General features: G+C 59.3%; 3 protein-coding genes across 3 annotated transcripts; 1 reads left to right on the top strand and 2 right to left on the bottom strand.

The window, feature by feature from the left end:
• Nucleotides 1-7650: 7650 nt before the first annotated feature.
• On the top strand, nucleotides 7651-8687 carry VTJ83DRAFT_7208 (uncharacterized protein; the record flags this gene model as incomplete). Its single annotated transcript, XM_071014005.1, has 2 exons — nucleotides 7651-8309; nucleotides 8534-8687. 2 exons carry the CDS (start codon nucleotides 7651-7653, stop codon nucleotides 8685-8687), a joined length of 813 nt encoding a protein of 270 aa, XP_070863425.1.
• Nucleotides 8688-11436: 2749 nt separating this feature from the next.
• Nucleotides 11437-14189, bottom strand: VTJ83DRAFT_7207 (uncharacterized protein; the record flags this gene model as incomplete). Its single annotated transcript, XM_071014004.1, has 5 exons — nucleotides 11437-12118; nucleotides 12197-12714; nucleotides 12805-13063; nucleotides 13215-13458; nucleotides 13571-14189. 5 exons carry the CDS (start codon nucleotides 14187-14189, stop codon nucleotides 11437-11439), a joined length of 2322 nt encoding a protein of 773 aa, XP_070863424.1.
• Nucleotides 14190-15903: 1714 nt separating this feature from the next.
• On the bottom strand, nucleotides 15904-16418 carry VTJ83DRAFT_7206 (uncharacterized protein; the record flags this gene model as incomplete). Its single annotated transcript, XM_071014003.1, has 2 exons — nucleotides 15904-16081; nucleotides 16153-16418. The coding sequence occupies 2 exons, from the start codon at nucleotides 16416-16418 to the stop codon at nucleotides 15904-15906; spliced, it is 444 nt and encodes a 147-aa protein (XP_070863423.1).
• Nucleotides 16419-17837: the final 1419 nt, after the last annotated feature.

The following is a 17837-nucleotide window of genomic DNA, read 5'->3' as shown; positions in this document are numbered from 1 at the left end:
GGGCGAGGGAGGCAACTAGTTACTGTGCAGTTAATGGGTTGGGGGCGGTGCGTGGCACAGCGCGCACAAATCGAAGCGGGGGGAGGAAGGCTGGCGCCAGACGGCAAGGCACAGTGCGATGATTTGTCTCGAGAACGTTTGTTGTCTCAACCATCAATCAGAGGGAGGCGATAACTAGTTAGTTTGTTTGTTCTTTGGGGAAGCCATTCTCCCCATCCTCGCCGTCAATACTCGGATGTAAGCAGAAATTAGCCTCGAACAAGGAGGTTCGCCTCCCCCGAACACAGCATGGCCTGTCCAGGGATCTCACAACAGAACAAAAACAGAATCACCCAACAGATCCAATTCCATCGCTCCAGGAATCCATGCCTGGGACTGGAAACACGCTGTCTGATCGTCCCGGGGCTCCCGTATTCCAGAGATAACGTTAAGCTTCTCTCTTCGCCAAAAACTCCCCGTCCCGGCCTCCACTCCCCCCCGAAGCTCCCCCGCCGACCATCGGCCTTGCATAGCGGAGCCGAACGCGCGGGTACTTCCCCCGATGCTGGAAAGTTGGACGTTGCAGCCAAAAAAAGGCCGCACTGTGCGCCTCTCCCAAAACGACCCTCACCGCTACTTTCGTGAGGATGGACGCACCCCCTTCAACGCGCTTGACACGCGGGACCATCGAGCCCTGGGGGTCTGCGCCAATCACACGCCGTCAAATCCTCCATTTTTAACTTCTCTCATTGCACGGGCCAACCGCGTTTGCGCAATCCTGGCCTTGCCATCAACAGGACCTTCAACCTTCTCCGAAAATTGCGATGTGTGTTGTCTTTCTTCTGCCCCCCCCCGCCCCCTCTCCAACCAACCCGTGTTGTCAACACCAGCGCGTGATTGGCGTCAGGTGTTTTCAACTCGGACCGTCCCCGCTGCTTTGAGATAAGTTATTTTCAGCTTGTAAACGTTAGTGCTTACGAAGAGCGTAGTCAGTCAACGGCCCATCGGAAACCTCTCCCATCGGGTGGGGCGTCTTTTCGTTCTGTTTGTTTCATCACCAACACCATGATGGCCTAGAATCTCTTGGAATTGTCACGCTGCGGCCTTGCAACCGGACCGACAGCTAAACCCAGTCAATATCTCAGAAGCGAACGGCAATCTCGCATTGCCAATCTGAGAGAACATAAGGCACACACACACAAGCACGCACAATGAATGGGATGGGCACAAAATCTCGCAGCTGAGCCCGAGGGAATCTAGCCTCGGACCCCCGAAAACCACCAGTGCTACCAACCCCCTCTTGGACCCGGTCCGGCTTCGATGCCGCGGCGGACGTTGAATGGTCCGGTTCCTACCCTTCTCTTCCTCTTTCTCGCTCGGCAGAGCGGTTGGATCCTGTGCGGTGGGGAGCCCCGAAGTCTTGTCCCAAGGGCGCCCCCGCCCGGTGGCCAGAGCGCCGCCGGATGCCACCCGGATCTCTCGCCAAGGCATCGGCCCCCCTGTCACGGCCGCGCTTGGAGGAGCAGAGGCGGCCACGATGGCATCGCGGGCGGCCCCGAAACCGTCGCGTTGGTCGCTAAAACGTTAGCGTTGGTTGACGATAGCCTCGAAGAATCTGTTGCCATTGACGGAAGCTTTTTGGGGGGAGGGTGGGTTGGTCCGGCCCCGGCCGCTCCCCCAGACCAACAGCACCACCAACCCACGCGCACCATTGTCCGTCCGGCGCCTTGAGAGGGAACACGTCAGGCACCACCTCACGCAAGGCACCGCCCAAAGGCGCAGCGAAGACAGACGCGCGACAAGCGATGGCTATCGGGTTGGACAATCGTTTGCGCGCTAGGGAGCCGGGGCAGCAGGTCGAAGGATCCCGAATCCATCTCACTCGCCGAACTTGATGCACTTGGACTATGTACACCGTAGAGCAGCAGCAGTATGTACATACCACCACCACCACCATCTCGACGGAGCCCTGCGCACTGTAACGCAAACTTTCCCATAGCGTGGCTAGCCACCGTCCACAACCATCAGAGAGTTGTCGTTGTTTTGCCGACGTTTTGCTGACTGGTGCCAAGGAAGAACCCGGGCTTGCGAGAGGGAGATGCACGGTTTCTCTGCACCACGGCCCCTCTTCAACCACCCCTCTGTGCCGATCCCCGCCTTCGCTGCAGGCCTTGCGTTGTGTTGTCCATCAGACAGGGGTGGGGGGTTGTTGCTCCCCACCATACCAGCGAGGCGAGCTGCAACAAGGGTCGCGCTGCTGCGTCGCATGGAAAGAAGAGATCCGATGATGTCTCACGGGTTTCGCGTCTGCCGACCAACCTCCTTTGCTCGCACCTGTCTTCCTCCCCTCCCCCCGACCGGCCTTGCAGCTGTGGATTCCCAGATCTGCGTGCGCCTTGTGCCGAGATCGCAGGGAGGAAAAAAACAAAGTTTTAGTTTTAATCGATCTTTTGTGTCGGACATCAGACATGCAGCAGGATGAGACCGTCAGATTGTTCCAACATGCCAGCATGTCAGCCTGGACGAAACGTGATGTGTCGAATGCTGGCAGAATCGAAGCCGGCATACCCTCATCTGGCAAAGGTGCACAGTGGAATTGACCACCGCTGGAGCTGAAACCTCCCGCCCTTCATCCATCCGGTGCCTCGGGTTATGTTCTCTCGTGGCTGCTTCCCGTTGGTTGCCGCTCGGGGAGGAAACGAGGGTAACCTCGGCAGACAGGCAAAACAGCCATGATGAAGCTTGATCGTCATGTTCACATGCAATGCATCTCGTCCACTTCACACGTGCGCGCACGCGGCATCAAGGTTTGAGGCAGTCTTCGTTTTTGTTTCACACTCTCATATCGTTGGATCATGGAAACTTGGCTCCTTTGCGAAGGACCTTCGCCTCATCGCGGGGCCAGAGTACCGACCGACATGACACCAATGCAAGACGCACCCCGCCGCCGCAGCGGCAGTTCCAGCAATGCTGCTGCTGCTGCTGCTGCTGCTGCAGGGCAGAAAGGCAGAGGCAGGTCCCCAGGCGCAGCAGACTTTGGATTGGCCTGTGCAGGCTGCAAGGAGCGTCTTACGAGTTAACGCTTAGCCGTTGCGTTTGCGGCAGCGCAGTAGTGTCCCTTTGACTTGCAGACTGCGAGCGCGGACGCGAAGGCGGACGCAGAAGCATGGCATGGCAGCATGGCGAGAAAGCTAAGGCAAACGGCAACGCAAAACGCACGGCGGCGGCGGCGGAGGCGACGGCGACATGTATGTCCTTGTGGATGTCCCGCCGAGCAACGGCAGACGGAATCCGAGCGCTCTGTATAAATGCCCGGACGATATCCATCTCTCTTTCAGCCGTGGTGAGGCTACCACCGACCTGACTCTGGGTAGTTACCTTTTGATTTTTTTTTCCAAGAGCAGTTGGAACACAGCAATAACTGTCGTGTTTCTCTTGATCCTGAGACCTCCCTCCCGTCCCGTCCCGTTCCGTCCCATCCCCTCCCTCCCTTTCCTCCTTGCTCTGCAGCCAACTCGACGAGGCTCGACGGCTTCATGGCTACGGAGGAGAAACCTTTTGAAACCGGGAAAGACCCTGCCTGCGCCAGACAGCTCGAGATTCTCGTGACGTTCGACGGAAGGGTTGGGTGTCCTCCGTGCTGCCCAGCACCGTGCCGATCAACATTTTAATTGAACCCGGGACCCGGAATCCGGGCCTATCAACACGGCCTCAGCAAAGAAGCTCCCGACAGCCCACGCGGCCCGTCGAGAGGTTTCTTCGTTTTCCGAGGCTCGCTGTGCGTGGGGAAGCACGAGGGGATTCACTTGACGGCAGAGCCCGAAACAACCCATCACACGAGGTTGTTGGGTCAAAGCCCAGCCCTTTGGTTGGAAACGAGGTTGGCTCGCCATGGATCTGATTTCATCATCCTTTCTCACTTCTTCGCGTGCAGCTTCGCTATTCCTTTCCGCACGCGGTCTGTACTGCGTACATCCTTCAGGGGTGGAAGGAGTTAGGGTAGCATCATGCTCATCGAGAGAGAGGGGTGAATCCGACACCATACTGCCAAGTGGGAAGCAAAGCACTCCGGTATGGGGCTCTCGGGTAGAATTTGTGAAGGTTCATCTATGCCTCGGAGAGCAATTTGCGCACGATAACGTAAGATTGGTGTGAGACAGGACCGGCTCAACTGCCCGACAGGCATGGAGTCGTCACTGTCATCGTCATTATCATCATCCTTCGCCAGGCTTGATGAACCTGCCCCTCCGCAGGCTCCAAGAGAAAAGAGAACAGCGTAAGGTAACGTAGTAGACAATGGCAACCGCTCAACCAACACAGGATGTTAGACGCACGGCTCTCATTTTGCACATACGCTAAGGCCACGAGCCCCCCCCCCCCTCCCCATTCTCCCGGGCGCAATGCAACGCCGCCCAGTCTCGAACTCCAGCCGTCACGGTTCCAGTGCAGCAAACCTCAGGCGCGGATGTTTCAACGCCAACCGTCCTTGTGCTTGTACCTACGGGAGGAAGAAAAAGAAGAAGAATGAAGCGGGGTGGGAATGTAACACCACAGACCCTGCCGCCGTCGTGTGGGCACAGACAGGAAGACAGAAGAGACAAACAAAAACCATCCGCCGGGCTCTGGACCGGCAGGCCCAAAGCTGACGAAACCGCCAGGCCGGGAGCGCAACCGCTGCCGACCGCGATGCGATGCGATGCGATGCTATGCCATGCGATGCCATGCGAGGGCACCGCGGCCATCAGCCAGGATCAGGGGAGATGGATTTCCTCCAACAGTTCTCTCTGGGTGGGGGGAGGGGCCGGGGGGGGGGGGGGAGAAAGCGGACGGGCCCCTCTCGTCAGCAGGGGTTTAGAGGCGGGGAGGGGGGCGGAGGAGGGGACATCTCCCGCCCGACCACCGCCGCGGCTGCCCGGTCCTGCCCGTCCGCTTATGCAAGGAGCTCGGGCTCCCTTCTGGAATCTGCGCTCTCTCGTTGCTTGACCACATCCGTACTGTATGTATGTACATAGTGTACGAAGACAACTACAACTGTAGACCCCTTGTTTTGTTGTTTTGAATCTCTAGGGTCGTGGTTACCGTCGGCTGGGTGGCTGGATGGATCATTCGGATGGTTAGAATGGAACGGACACGGGGCTGATCGAAAAAGAGGGCTCCCGGACCCTCCCTCCTCCCTCCCCGCTTTTTTTTTCGTCAACCATCCGACGATCCACCACGGGTTAGTAAAGTCAAGGCAATGCTGGAAACGTGGAAAGCTTGTATCAATGCGGCCGGTGGCTTGAGGAGGAGGAGGGGGGGAGGGGGGGCAGCTTGCTGGACCGCAGAGCGAAAGGGTTCGGTTCAAACAAAGCCACGGACAAGACCTCTCCTACATCGCTACATACGGAGCTGCTGCTCTCTGCCCCTTTCCCTGTTGGACGTTTGCGGCGGCTGTGTAAAAAAAAAAAAGGGTTGGGTCAAAATATCATTTCGAGTAGCACAAGGCTTCCAGGCCGCATCACCCGGTGGAGAGCTGAGGTAATCCCCGAACGGTTTTGACTTGGGCTGCGCCACCGAATACCACTAAACTCACCACCATTACCCAACCTGCTTGTTATGTGCTCTCCATCTTTATCGCTCTCGGGCTGCACAAAGATACGGTTCTCGCCCTGGCCCTCCTCGGCTCCTTCCTCGCTGCGCTGTGGCAATTGAGATGGCGTGTGATGAGGCGATGAGTTGTGTTGACAAGAAAAGGGGGGGGGGGGGGGAAGGGGTGGTTCGTGTTGGGTGGGGGAGAAACGGGAGGGGGAGGGAGTGAGGGCTAAGCGGCGGCGGGAGGCGTCCGGCATGCCGGCGCGGTCGCGGTGCGTGGGAAGCAAAGATGCTGGTGAGAAGAGCAACAGGGGCCGGGCGTGGACGGATGGGTTGAAGCGAGGAAAGGGACGGGAGCCGAGAAGGGGAGGCGGGGATTCGGGTGCGGGCGCGGGTGCGGGGGGGAGTGAAGGAGGGAGGGTCGCAGGGACGAGCGAGACTCTACGAAGAAAAGCACAGCCCCGGCTCGTCAAGGACCGGTTTTTTTGCGGTTGGTGATGGTTCCGGGCACGCTAACGATTGTTGAGCGATTGTGTTGGATGTCGGTGACGAGGCAGGCCCCCGGAAGCTGGTTCACATAACACCATGCAAAAATATCGCACCCCCTCCCCATGGTGCAGAACTTTCGTTCCCGCTCGCTGTCAGGCACTTTGCTGTGTTGACTTGAGATCGATGGATCACTAGTGGAACCTGGAATTCTCCGCCTGGCCCGGTCATTATCAGGCGCAATTATGGTCTATATTGGTGTTTGGGAGCCATCCGTTCCCGGACTGGGCTGTCTGCGCTACTGCGTCTCGGCAGCGCGAGCTTTGCATGAGCCGCTGTGGCTGTCTGCACGGCGGGGGGGCGCATTGGATGTCTTAGCTGTCTCGGTATGTATATTCGCGGTGGAGTGTGCTTCAAACGACGGCGACGACAGCATCCACGCAGATCTCTGAAGATTATCTGCCACCAAGTTGGCTGCACGTCGAGATGCATCGTCAGGCCGCAACGTCCAAAGCGCTCCTGGGCCCCTACATACACCGACGCCCACACGTCGCAAACAACCCCCCTCCCAATGTCATAACTTTTGTTCCCTTTTTCTCTCCCTCTATCTCTCTTCCCGCCTGGGACCCGTTCGGCCCATGATCGCGACGAACCGCGGGATTTTACCATGGCCGGACCTCCCAGGTCGGGCAATCAGAAGCGAGCATGGGCGGCCGATACCGAGACCTGCCAACAGCACGAGCGCGGCACAATCGCTCGGCGTTTGCTATAGCCGGGGAATTAATGTGTGGCAATGGGCACCCCAAGAGGCGAACAAAAACGGGATGCGGAGAGGAACGCCGGCAGTGTGTCCATGTCCGGCGTCGATCATAGCCCACACGGCGCGTCCAGCCCCCTCCCCGCCCCGGCAGCTCGGAGGCTTTGCAAGTGCCCTCGCCTTTCCCCTTGCACAGTAAGACGTAGTGTAGGGGAGAAGAGAGCCTCCCAGCATCAGCATCGGAAATGTGACCTTGTGGGTTTCACAGGGCGTGAGCCGGTCACCCTCAACGGCCACAGGGTCGCACAATCCATCACGTCGAGGCCCTTGGTCTTCGTTCTACGCGGCGTTTAGTTTCGTAGGGAGTCGTCAGCATCCAGAAATATCGAAGGCTGCCTCTGACGAGGGGCGGGGCGGGAATCAGGGCGGTTCCGGACGCCGTCGAGCCGTTCCTGGGCCGGCTGGACCAAGCTGACGTGGTCGCTTTGGAAGAGCCTGGGACTTGTGTCCCGCTGGCCCCGTCGCATTTTTCGCGATGATGTGGAACTAACACAGAGGTCACAGAAGTGGCAGTTGGTCAATGAAATGGTTGAGCAGGCAGCATCCTTGGAGTGACAAACCGCCACGTGACCTCGCGTTCGTGCCATGACAGGAAGTCGCGACGGTTGCCAGGCAGCGACGCGGGTTTGGGGTATGGACGCGGTTGCTCCTCCCGATCGACCTTTACTGGCATGGAAAATTTCCGCAGTCTTTGTTGAACATGGACGAAACCGTGGGCCCGTTTTCTTCTCCTCGCTTCACTTTCGCCTCAGCACCTCTCTTGGCTCTCTTCGTCCAGCATCTTCAACCATCTCACAATGCCACCGCCGAAGCCGAAGCTGCCGGAGCCCAGGTACAGCCGAACCTTTGATCCATGGAACTCGGTTTCAACAGGCCATCAGGTAGCCGATGGGCAGGGGCCGCAAGGATGGCGCGAGTCCCGGAGCCTCAAGATGAACAGCCAATTCGCCGCCGGCAACTCCGGAGGCCGGCGCATCTCGGACACCGTCGGCTTCGGCTCCAAAGACTTTGACGAGAAGCTCGGCCTGTTCGTGCCCAAGGAGGTCCGCGCCCGCGCCAGGATGAGCGTCGCCGACATGCTGCAGAAACCGGGCGCCATGCGGGCGGCGTCCCGGCCGTCCGTCCCGGCCGAAGAGGCAAAGCCCGGCGAGGCTTCCCATGCGGAGGACAAGACCACGCAGCCCAGAGGGCGCAAGATTTTTGACGGCCTGGTCGTCTACGTCAACGGCAGCACCCACCCGCTCGTGTCGGACCACAAGCTCAAGCATCTCCTCTCGGAAAACGGCGCACGTATAGCGCTCCACCTGGGCCGCCGCCAGGTTACCCACGTCATCCTAGGCAACCCGGCCGGCCCGAGCGGCAGCGGCGGCGCCGGCGGTGGACTGGCGGGCGGCAAGCTGGACCGCGAGATCCGGCGGGTCGGCGGCTGCGGCATCAAGTTTGTTGGTGTCGAGTGGTGAGTTTGATCTCCTTCCATCCCTGCTGCTGCTGTTGCTACTGGTGGTGCACCCTAGGCACACGCCCCGTTGTGCCCTCTTCTTCCGATCCCTTCCTCCTCTCTTTCATGGCCGTCGTGCGCCGGGGAATCGCACGGATACTGTGTCGGCATGGATGGAGGGCCTGTTGCGTTCAACAAACCACGGAGATCGTGCTGACGGAACTGCGCGCAACTCCCACCAGGGCACTGGAGAGCATCAAGGCAGGCAAGCGACTTCCCGAGGCGCGCTTCGCCAATCTCAAAATCGCCGCACGGTCCCAAAAGGGCCTTCTCGGGGCTTTCTCGAAGGGCAACGGGAGCACGCAGCAACCACCCGTCACTCCTTCAGGCACCTGACACACACCGCTCCTTGCCTTGACTTACTGTACGCCCTTCTCGCCTCTCTCAGGTCGTGGTCTCCTCTATCAATCTCTGGTAGAGGCCACCATCCTCCCCATCTTTCCGGTTTAACCCGTGAGACACAAGGCTATCGTGTAAGGGGCGCGTTTTGTTGTTTGCCTCCATGGCCACATGTCGTTCCAGCCTCTTGTTGCCCTGCATGGGTAGCTGCGCGTCTGGATAGGCTTGACGGGAGAGTCTCGTCACATGACGAAGACGGGTATGTGCATCGCGAATGTCCGCACCTGCGCAATTCTGCATTCTTCTGCATAGAGGAGGTTGGACAGGACGAGCGCTAGGGAATGGATTGCGTGTCTTATTTGGAGGATGCATGGTGGTAGCTGGAGCTTGGGGGGAAGGTTTGTTGGCTTGGCCTTCTCTTGTGTTCACATGGGTTGGGCTTGGAATATCCAGCCGTTGCTATCCTGGACGGCTGGTTGTTGATTGAAGAGATGGATCAGCCACCTTCTCCATGTTTTCCCAGCGAGGCGTTTTGTGAGAGTGCCGGGTAGAGAGATCCTCAAGAGCACAGGCAAGAGGAGATTGGACCCAACCTCCCCGGCGGCACTCAGGCAACCGGGTAGGTAGCCAGCTCAGCCCCTAGTTTCCCTCGCCGGGCTTACCGGCGTCTCGGCACCGGTGCTTGTGGTCTTCGCTCTCTCGTTGTACATGTATGTCTGCGTTTCCTTGCACACCAGGATTCTCCTTGTGTCCAGGCTCGGCTACGCAACGTACCAACCTACATAGGCAGACTGCCGCTCCAAAACGAGACCGAGTCGCTCACCAACCTCCTTTTTAACGCGAGGCGGATGAGGGCGAGATAGGGCGTCTTGAGACGAGGCAAAGAGGGTCTGGGGCACCTTCTAGAAACTTGAGAACAAGGCACCCGAGATCAACCTCCTTGTCCCGGAGCTTCAGCTCGAGGCAAAACAGATAGGCAGCTAGCCAGAAACCAGCTCCCTCTCTTGCTTGCTTGGTAGCTGTTGATTTGCTGCTTGCCTGGGCTACCGGCGTTCTCTCTCTCTCTCTCTCTCTCTCTCTCTCTCTCTCTCTCTCTCTCTCTCTCTCTCTCTGCTGTCTTGCTAGGGGCTGTCAATCAAGCCACGGGATCATGTGGCTTCCATGTCCCACCACTCGGAAGAAGTTACCCAAGATCACGCTCGTGTTGGCTGCGTTCGGGTCTTACAAGCCTTGTAGCATTTGTACCTCCCCCATGTCCCCCTACCCTCCATGCCACACCGAGTCACACAAAAGGTATCAAGCTGTTTGAAATAGATAAAGAGCACTGGAACGAAACAGAGCGGACGGTGGCGTGACTGGCGGAAAGCTTGTGGCGCTGATCAATGGCAGCAGGTCGGTATACGGAGCAGCAGGTAGGTCTACATACACGAGTTGGAGCCGTGGGATGGGGGAGGGGACTGAAATCCAAGAGGCCGGGAGTTGGACAAGCATGACTAGAACAGAAAAAAGAAGAAAAAAATAGGAAAAGCCGGCAGGCTGGAAAGAGGAGAACGGTGATGCGGACAAAGGTAGGTCGGTAGGTAGGTAGGTAGGGAGGGAGGGAGGCAGGTATAGACATCTAGACTGTCTTTGCCCGAGCCACCCGACACGACCGTCTTGTTTAGGTCCATGGGACCGCACTTCGCAGCATGGTTGCTCGGCGCCCATCCTCCACGATACCCGGCTGCCCATCTCGGCCTATCCACGCACGCTTGCACACATCTCCAGCACGAGCTGGGGAGAGCTCGGGTGAAAGGGACTGCTAGGTGGGGTCCCTCCCTGTCCAGCGTGTTCACCACGACGTGGAACCTGTCACGAAGCCGGCGGCGGCATCGAGCACGCGAGGTCCCGAGGCGGCACACGCCCGGAGGGAAACCCGCACAACACGGCACGCGTGCAACGTCTGTTCCCCCTTCGCCGTCCGTCTTGTCTCGTCCAACCTTTCGTTCTCGGGAGGAGAGCGCGGCGCCGCAGATGCCCTTGTCGTACCCTCGCCTGCTTGATCTCAACCATATCTGCTGCCAACACGTAACTTGGCCTATTAGACATCCCGCATGCGTGAGCGCGAGCACGGGTGCTACGTCCACGGGCATGCTGTGCATGCGTGTGCATGTGTGTTCATGTGTGCGGCTGCCAAGGCTCGTGGTGATTGAGGTTTGTGGACCGTGATGGACTCTTCGTTCGTTCCTTCGTCTCCTTGTGGCATCGTGATGATCTGGGCTGGGTCGGGTTGTCCTTTTTGTTTTCTTTTTCCTTGGGCCTCCTGGATGTGCCGAGGTTCTTGAGCAGCGGACGGAACCGACCAGCCTGGAGCGTCGAGGAACATGTCTCCAGAAGCAGAGCCTGGAACGCTCCAACGCTCGCAGCGTTTCTCATGGGGCTCAACGGGATGGGTTGACCAAGGTTGGAGAGGATGGCGTTGCGATGAGCTTCATCGTGGTTCCTCCTACAGCACAGGCGCTCGAGCAGGTGCCGCGGTTCTTCGCGTCTCGTCGAGGCATTTCTTCGTTGATGCGGGCTCCCGTTCTTCTTGGGCGTGGCCAGTCTGTCGTTCTGCTGTTGTCCTGCTGTCTGTCCAGAAGGGATATCGAGAGCGACTCAAAACACGAGGCATACACGTCCAACGTCATTCTCGCGCGGCGATCTTGTTCTAACGAGAGAAGAAAGGACCCAGCCGTTTCTTCGTCTTGAGGCAGCCTTCTTCAGCTCATAGCTTCGCCTTGGTCTCAATGGCTCTATGCTTGGCCCCCTGGACCCGAAAATACTCCCTCACCTTCTCCCTCGCCGCCCTCACCGCCCCGGCATCCTCCACCGTGCTCGGCACGTTCACCTCCTTGTCCACCTCGCCGTGCACCGCGTTCTCCACCAGCTCCCTCAGCACCCTCCTCAGCGTCTTGCCCGACCTCGTCTTGGGGATCACGCCCTTGCCCCGGATCATCCCCCCCAGCGTCGCGATGGCCCCGACCTGGGTCCTCACCAGCTTCTGGATCTCCCCGAGCAGCTTCTCGTCGTCGCCCGCCTCCTCGGACGCCGTCACGAACGCGAACGGCAGCTGGCCCTTGAGCGCGTCGGGGATCCCGACCACGCACGCCTCCGTCACGAGCGGGTGCGACGTGATGGCCTGCTCGAGCGCGCCCGTGCTGAGCCGGTGGGCGGCCACGTTGATGATGTCGTCGGTGCGCGCCATGATGTGGATGTAGCCCTTGTCGTCGATCCAGCCGGCGTCGCCCGTGTCGGCCCACCTGCCGCCGAAGCGGGCCAGGTAGCCGCGGTAGAAGCGGTCCTCGTCCTCCCAGAGGGTGCGGAAGGCGGTGGGCGCCAGGGGTAGCGCCAGCACGATGTTGCCCATTTTGTTGCGCGGGAGCTCGTTGCCGTCGTCGTCGACGACCCTGCGAGGGGAAAAAGGGACGTGGTGAGCGCAAAACAAAACCGGACAATGCGGAGCGGGATGGGGAGACGGGGCTTACCGGACGTCGAAGCCGGGCATGGCTTTGCCTGCGCTGCCGGGCTTGATGCCCAGCGGGGGATGGTAGATGTTCTTGCCCGTGGCTCGGCACTTGCCGGAGTGAGGGACCATGGCGATGCCGGAAATGGGAGAGCCCGATTCCGAGGACCACCAGTTGTCGACGACGTGGGCGTTCTCGCCGCCGTACTTGCGGAGCAGGTCCTGGTACATGGTGATGATGGCCGGCTCGGAGCGCTCGCCGGCGAGGAAGAGCGCGTTGAGGCTCCTCAGCCCGCCGCGGCTGCCGATGCGGATCAGCTGCGAGTTGTCCGGGTCCTCCTTGCGGATGGCGCGCAGGGCGGTGGGCGCCGTGAACATGGTGTTGATCTTGTACTCCTCGACCATGCGCCAGAAGGCCGACGCGTCAGGCGTGCCGACGGGTTTGCCTTCGTAGAGGATCGTGGCGGCGCCCGTGAGGAGCGGGCCGTAGAGGGTGTAGCTGTGGGACACCACCCAGCCGATGTCGCTGAAGCAGCCCATCTTGGAGAAGGGGGTCAGCGGGTCTGCTTCGGGACAGCGGACGTTTTGGAGAGAGAGAGAGAGAGAGAGAAAAGAAGAGGGAGGACCTACAACATCGCCAGGCCCGTGGATGCCAAAAAGGTAAGAGATGGACAGGTGAAGGCCGACGGCATGACCTCCGGCTTCGCGGAGGACGCCTTTGGGCAAGCCCGTCGTTCCGCTGGTGTAAATAATGTAAAGGGGATCTGTCGACTTGACAGGGACGCACTCCGCCTTGACCCCACGCTCGCGAGCGCTCGCGACCAGATCCTGCCATTTCCGCTCACCCCGGGACTCGCGGATGGGCTCCCAGAGAAGCTGCTCCCGTTGCCTAGGAGGAGGATGATGGTCAGTGGGCCATTTGAGAGAGAAAGAAAGTAAGGGAAAGAAAGAGAGAGAGAGAGAGAGAGAGAGAGAGAGAGAGAGAGAGAAGAAAGAAAGCCGAAGGGGTCAGCAACTAAATAGCAGAAGCCAATGCGTACCAGATGATGGTCTTGGGGGGCTTCCACGACGAGAGACGGACGGCTTCCTCGACGAAGTCGCGGTAGGGAATGGGCGGCTTGTTCCCGTCGATGCCGCACGAGGCCGTCAGGATGGCCGCAGGACGCGAGGCCTCGATCCGCTGAGCCAGAGCAGCGGGCGCGAAGCCTCCAAAGACGACCGCATGAATGGCACCCAGCCGGCCGATGGCGAGAATCCCGATCAGCGCGGCCGGCACCATGGGCACTGGGACGGTGTTAGCCTAGGCACCTACTCCGGGCACGCAGGTGGATGGTCACGTTTCTCTGGACGGCCCGACCCAAGGAGAGAGAAAACGAAGAAGAAGAACAAGACGTACTATACACCAACACCACATCCCCCTTTCGCACCCCCTCCTCCCTCAGGACGCCCGCAAACGTCTCGACCTCGTCGAGCAGCTCCTTGTAGCTCAGCCTCTGCTTGGTCCCCGTGACGGGGCTGTCGTAAAAGACGGCCGGGAAGTCGCCGTGCCCGGCAAAGACGTGGCGATCCAGGCAGTTGTAGCACGTCGACAGCTCGCCGCCGGGGAACCACTCCCAGTGCGGGTGCGACTCGCCCGACCTGAGCTGCCGCGTGGTGCGAGCGAGAGCGGCCGTCGGCCGCTTGTGCCAGTAGATGTGCTCGGCCTGGTGGGCCCAAAAGGTCTCGGGGTTGGCGAGGGAGTGGTGGTGGACCTCGTCTTGGGGGTGGGACATGATGAGGTCAGGGCCGGCTCCGGGGTCCGGGGCAGTGGAGTACAGGGCTGCGGTGGGCGAGAGGCTAGTGAAGGGTGCGGTGGCGACGACGACCACGACAGAGAGCTGGTTGGGAGAGGGATGAGGGCGGCGAGGGCGATGATGGGAGGCCCGTGTAAGCGGCGTGGTGGTGGTGAGGCGAGCAAGGCCGGAGACGGAGCGTCGGATGCTCGTCATCCTGGCCCAACTTATAGCGATCACCATGGTTGCCGCGACACAGCGGCGCGCAAGGCCGCTGCATCACATAACGTTGCGGTTATCTGGATGTGTTGTTGTAGCCGCGGCGATGAAGGTTCCCCGCATTCCGTTACCCCGAGAGCGGTCCTTGGGCCGGCGTGAGGGCATGACGCGGGAGAGGAGGATTGGGACTGGGGGATCGGCGCGGGCATGGAGACGATTGGTTGTCTTGGTAGATCATTGCCGAAAGCTGTGCTTTCAAAGAGCAACCGTGAAGCCGGGGCTACGCAGGACATGAACAGGCCGGACGGAGAGATGGAATGCGGCTATGCCTGTTGTATTGCGCGGCGCACGGCATGATGAGCCGGTGAGCGACGACTTTACCTCGGAATCTTTTTCGTGTGTGTGTATGTGGTGTGTGTCAAGTAACTACGCCAACTTACTCTAGGTATCGTCAAGGATTCTTTGGGTCCTTTCTGGGCCATGTCCTTGGCGAACCTCTGGTCCTCCTGGCCCAACATCCACTATCATGGAATTATAGCATGGCTGAACGTCATCACTCCGAGCTTGGTCTCTCTCCAGCCTCTCGGGCATGTGCATCGAGTCCTCTCAAAGAAACCAGACGCTGGCTCATGGAGAAAAGCAACAACTAACTAGGTGTGCTGAGGATACAAAATACCTGCTTTTTTTCTTGTAAAAAAAAAAGAAAAAAAAGAAAAAAGCTCTGGACAGTAAGTACATCCATATGGAGACAGACAGGCGTCATCTTCACACGGAACGGCGAACCAGGTCAAATCAACGGACCGTCGTTGCCCGCGGCGCAATCTCGCTTCTGCCCAACGGCTCAGCGCAGGGCTTTCCTCCCCATCGCATCTCGCTCACCGGCCGTTGCGCGCCTGGTTCCAACAACGGCGCGACCAGGACCAGGACCCGGTTGTTGGGCTCTGGGATTGGATTGCGCCCCGATCCGAAAACACAAGGGAGCCCGCCCTTCCTGAAGCGCAGGTGCGTTGTCAGGCAGGGGACTGGGATGTAAGTGAGACCTTTCAGGGGGGCTTGAATCGTGAGAACAGCTGAGGAATCCAAGGATCGTCCCGCACAGGTCCACTACACTCAGGTGTAACTCGTCAACGCAATCAGACACACCTCACACTTCCAAGCCACAAGAGCACATGGGAAAGCCAGCAAGAGAGGAACGAAGTGGTAAAAAAAAAGCCCGAGCCTCGTTTACAAAGGAAAGAGATCTGCCATCGTCCAGGACGTCGAGAGCGAATCCCGACAAGAGTGAAATGGTGTCTTCAGTAGGTTAGGGGGGGTTGAAAAGGTGTCGGTATTTGCCAATGGGACACACGATTCGAACCAAACGAACATATACCGGGCGTCCTCATCTGCACACATTTGTTTCCCCTCCCCCTCCCGCGAGGTTGGCCGACGGGAAGGGTGCGAAACAGATGGAGAGAGAGCCGCGCGAATCCCAAAACAACCCAACTACATCTTCAACCATTCTCTCTCCTCCTCCTCCACCTCCTCCTCCTTCTCCTTGATCCACCTCCGTCCCCTTTGCGTTGACACATCCCCACACCTGCTTCTTCGTCTTCGTCATGACTATTTCCTCCTCTGGACCCACCGCCACGTCACAACCGACCGTGATTAGACATTATTTCCAGGCCTAAAACCAAGGCGAGACCCAATGTCCTCAAGATGAGCTTGTCCGTCAGGCTATGAGGGGTAGCGATGCCCCTTAGAGGATAAGGGCAGCAAGACCCAGGGCAAGAGCACCGCCCGAGAGACCAGCGACCTTGCCGGCACCGGCAGTGACGGTAGGAGGCTCGGGGGCCTCGGTGGTGGGGGCCGGGACCTCGGTGGTCTCCGGGGTGGGGATGTAGGAGCCGTACGAGGTGGTGAAGCTCGAGGGAGGGCTGGAGAGCGAGGAGAGTTAGCATAGGGGCTTGGCAAGGAAAAAGGCCGAGCAGGAAAAAGAAGTACGCACCAAGAGTTGCAGAAGACCTCCGAGGTGGTGGTGACGGGGACCTTGATGGTGCAAGGGCAGTCCGAGATGGTGAGGGTGGTGGCCTCAGAGACGGTGATGGTGGTGGTGCCGAGGTCGATCTCGGTGGGCTCAGGGCAGTAGGTGGTGATGGCGGTCACGACCTCGGTGGTGTAGATAACCTCGACGTCGGTGGGGGAGGGCTCGAAGGAGGCGTTGGCCAGAGCGCCAGCGGCGAAGGCGAGGACGGCAGCAGCGGTGAACTTCATTTTGACGGTTGGGCAAGTTATGTACTCGAAGAGAGAGTGCGTAAGCGGGTGCTGGGAAGGGCGATTATGTTCGAAGTGGTTTGAGGCTTAAAAAAGAGTGAACTTGACTGAAAACAGTCAGGGTTGTGGTGGGCTTCGAAAGAGCGACGATGGGTGAGGAGAGAAAGGGAAGCAGAAGCAAGGGTGGCTCGAACGGCGGGATGCGTGTTTTATACAACGAGCCCTCTCCCTCCCTCGTGGAGGTTGGTTCCATGCTCCTATCGCTCGCTCGCTCGCCGCCCCTGGGGCATGGCGCTAATTTTGCCAGGCCTTGGGCCTGATCCTGGAAATGGCCAAATCACACCCGATAACTTCGCCAGGGGGGGTTGGGCGGAAAGGAGGGGGGTGGATCGGGGGGGGGGGGGGGGGCTCGTCAGGGCGGGAGGTGGCGCGGCTCCATCCCAGGTTCTTCAAGGGACGCTGCTCTCTGTTTCGTTGTCCCGAGAATCCCAATTTCCGAGAAGTCTGGAAGCTCATTCGTCCGATTCAGCCGGCTTGCCCAGGTCTTCTGGATGAGGAAGCCGACGTTTATTGAATGCAACTCTGACCCCCCTGGGAGGGGATTCTGCTGCACATGCATACTGCGTATGTATGTATACTGTGTATGTACGTACTTACACAGCACACAGTAATTACACACGAACTACTTGTATGTACACAGCACACAGCACACAGCACAAGTATGTACAGGACCTTGGCGAGGTTCTTCTTCGCAGAGGGGGGAATCAAAAGGGCTTCGGGGGTGGGGGGGGCGAGGGAAACCTTGGACATGCCGTGCAGCGCCATCTCACCGTCTCGCTGAGTGAGATGGCCTCTGCAATGCACACCTCTCCCAAAAAGAAACCCGAGCCAACCCTGCCAGGGGGATGCGTGGCCATCCCAACCTGGGTTCTGTTCCTGCAGCTGGCGGCATGCAGCCCCGGGGGGGCGAACTGGCTCCTCGTTTCTGCATGCGGAGGCGCCGTGCCGCCCATCCACCTGTGCACCCATGATTGGCTCGGTCGCGTTGGCCTCGCTGAACGCATGTCCTACACCGTGGGTGCCACCAAGTACACGTCCCTAGACAGCAGACGCTAGCTCCTGCGTCTGAATGCGCTGTCTCTCTGTGTGTCTGGGTGTCTGTACTTGCTCTCCTGTGTATGTGTGAGCGAGGTGCCATGCGATGAGATGATTCGAAATGGCAAAAACAAAGAGAAGCGCGTCTGTTTCCCCGACGGTTAACTGACGCGCTCGACCAGGTGACTACCGAGTCCCGGCGCTGTGAGCGTCAATGAACGTTGTCATCCTCCATCGATGGAGGCTTTGGCCCCAACGTTGTGTTGCGTTGCGTTGCGTTGCGTTGGCCGGGCAGTTCTCCCAAGGCCCTCGGTCCGTCCGCCA

This window comes from Remersonia thermophila, chromosome 7 (genome assembly GCF_042764415.1).
Source record: "Remersonia thermophila strain ATCC 22073 chromosome 7, whole genome shotgun sequence".
NCBI classification, from domain to species: Eukaryota; Fungi; Ascomycota; class Sordariomycetes; order Sordariales; family Chaetomiaceae; genus Remersonia; species Remersonia thermophila.
Note: the sequence above shows the minus strand (reverse complement) of the source record. Positions and strands in the feature narration are given on the sequence as shown.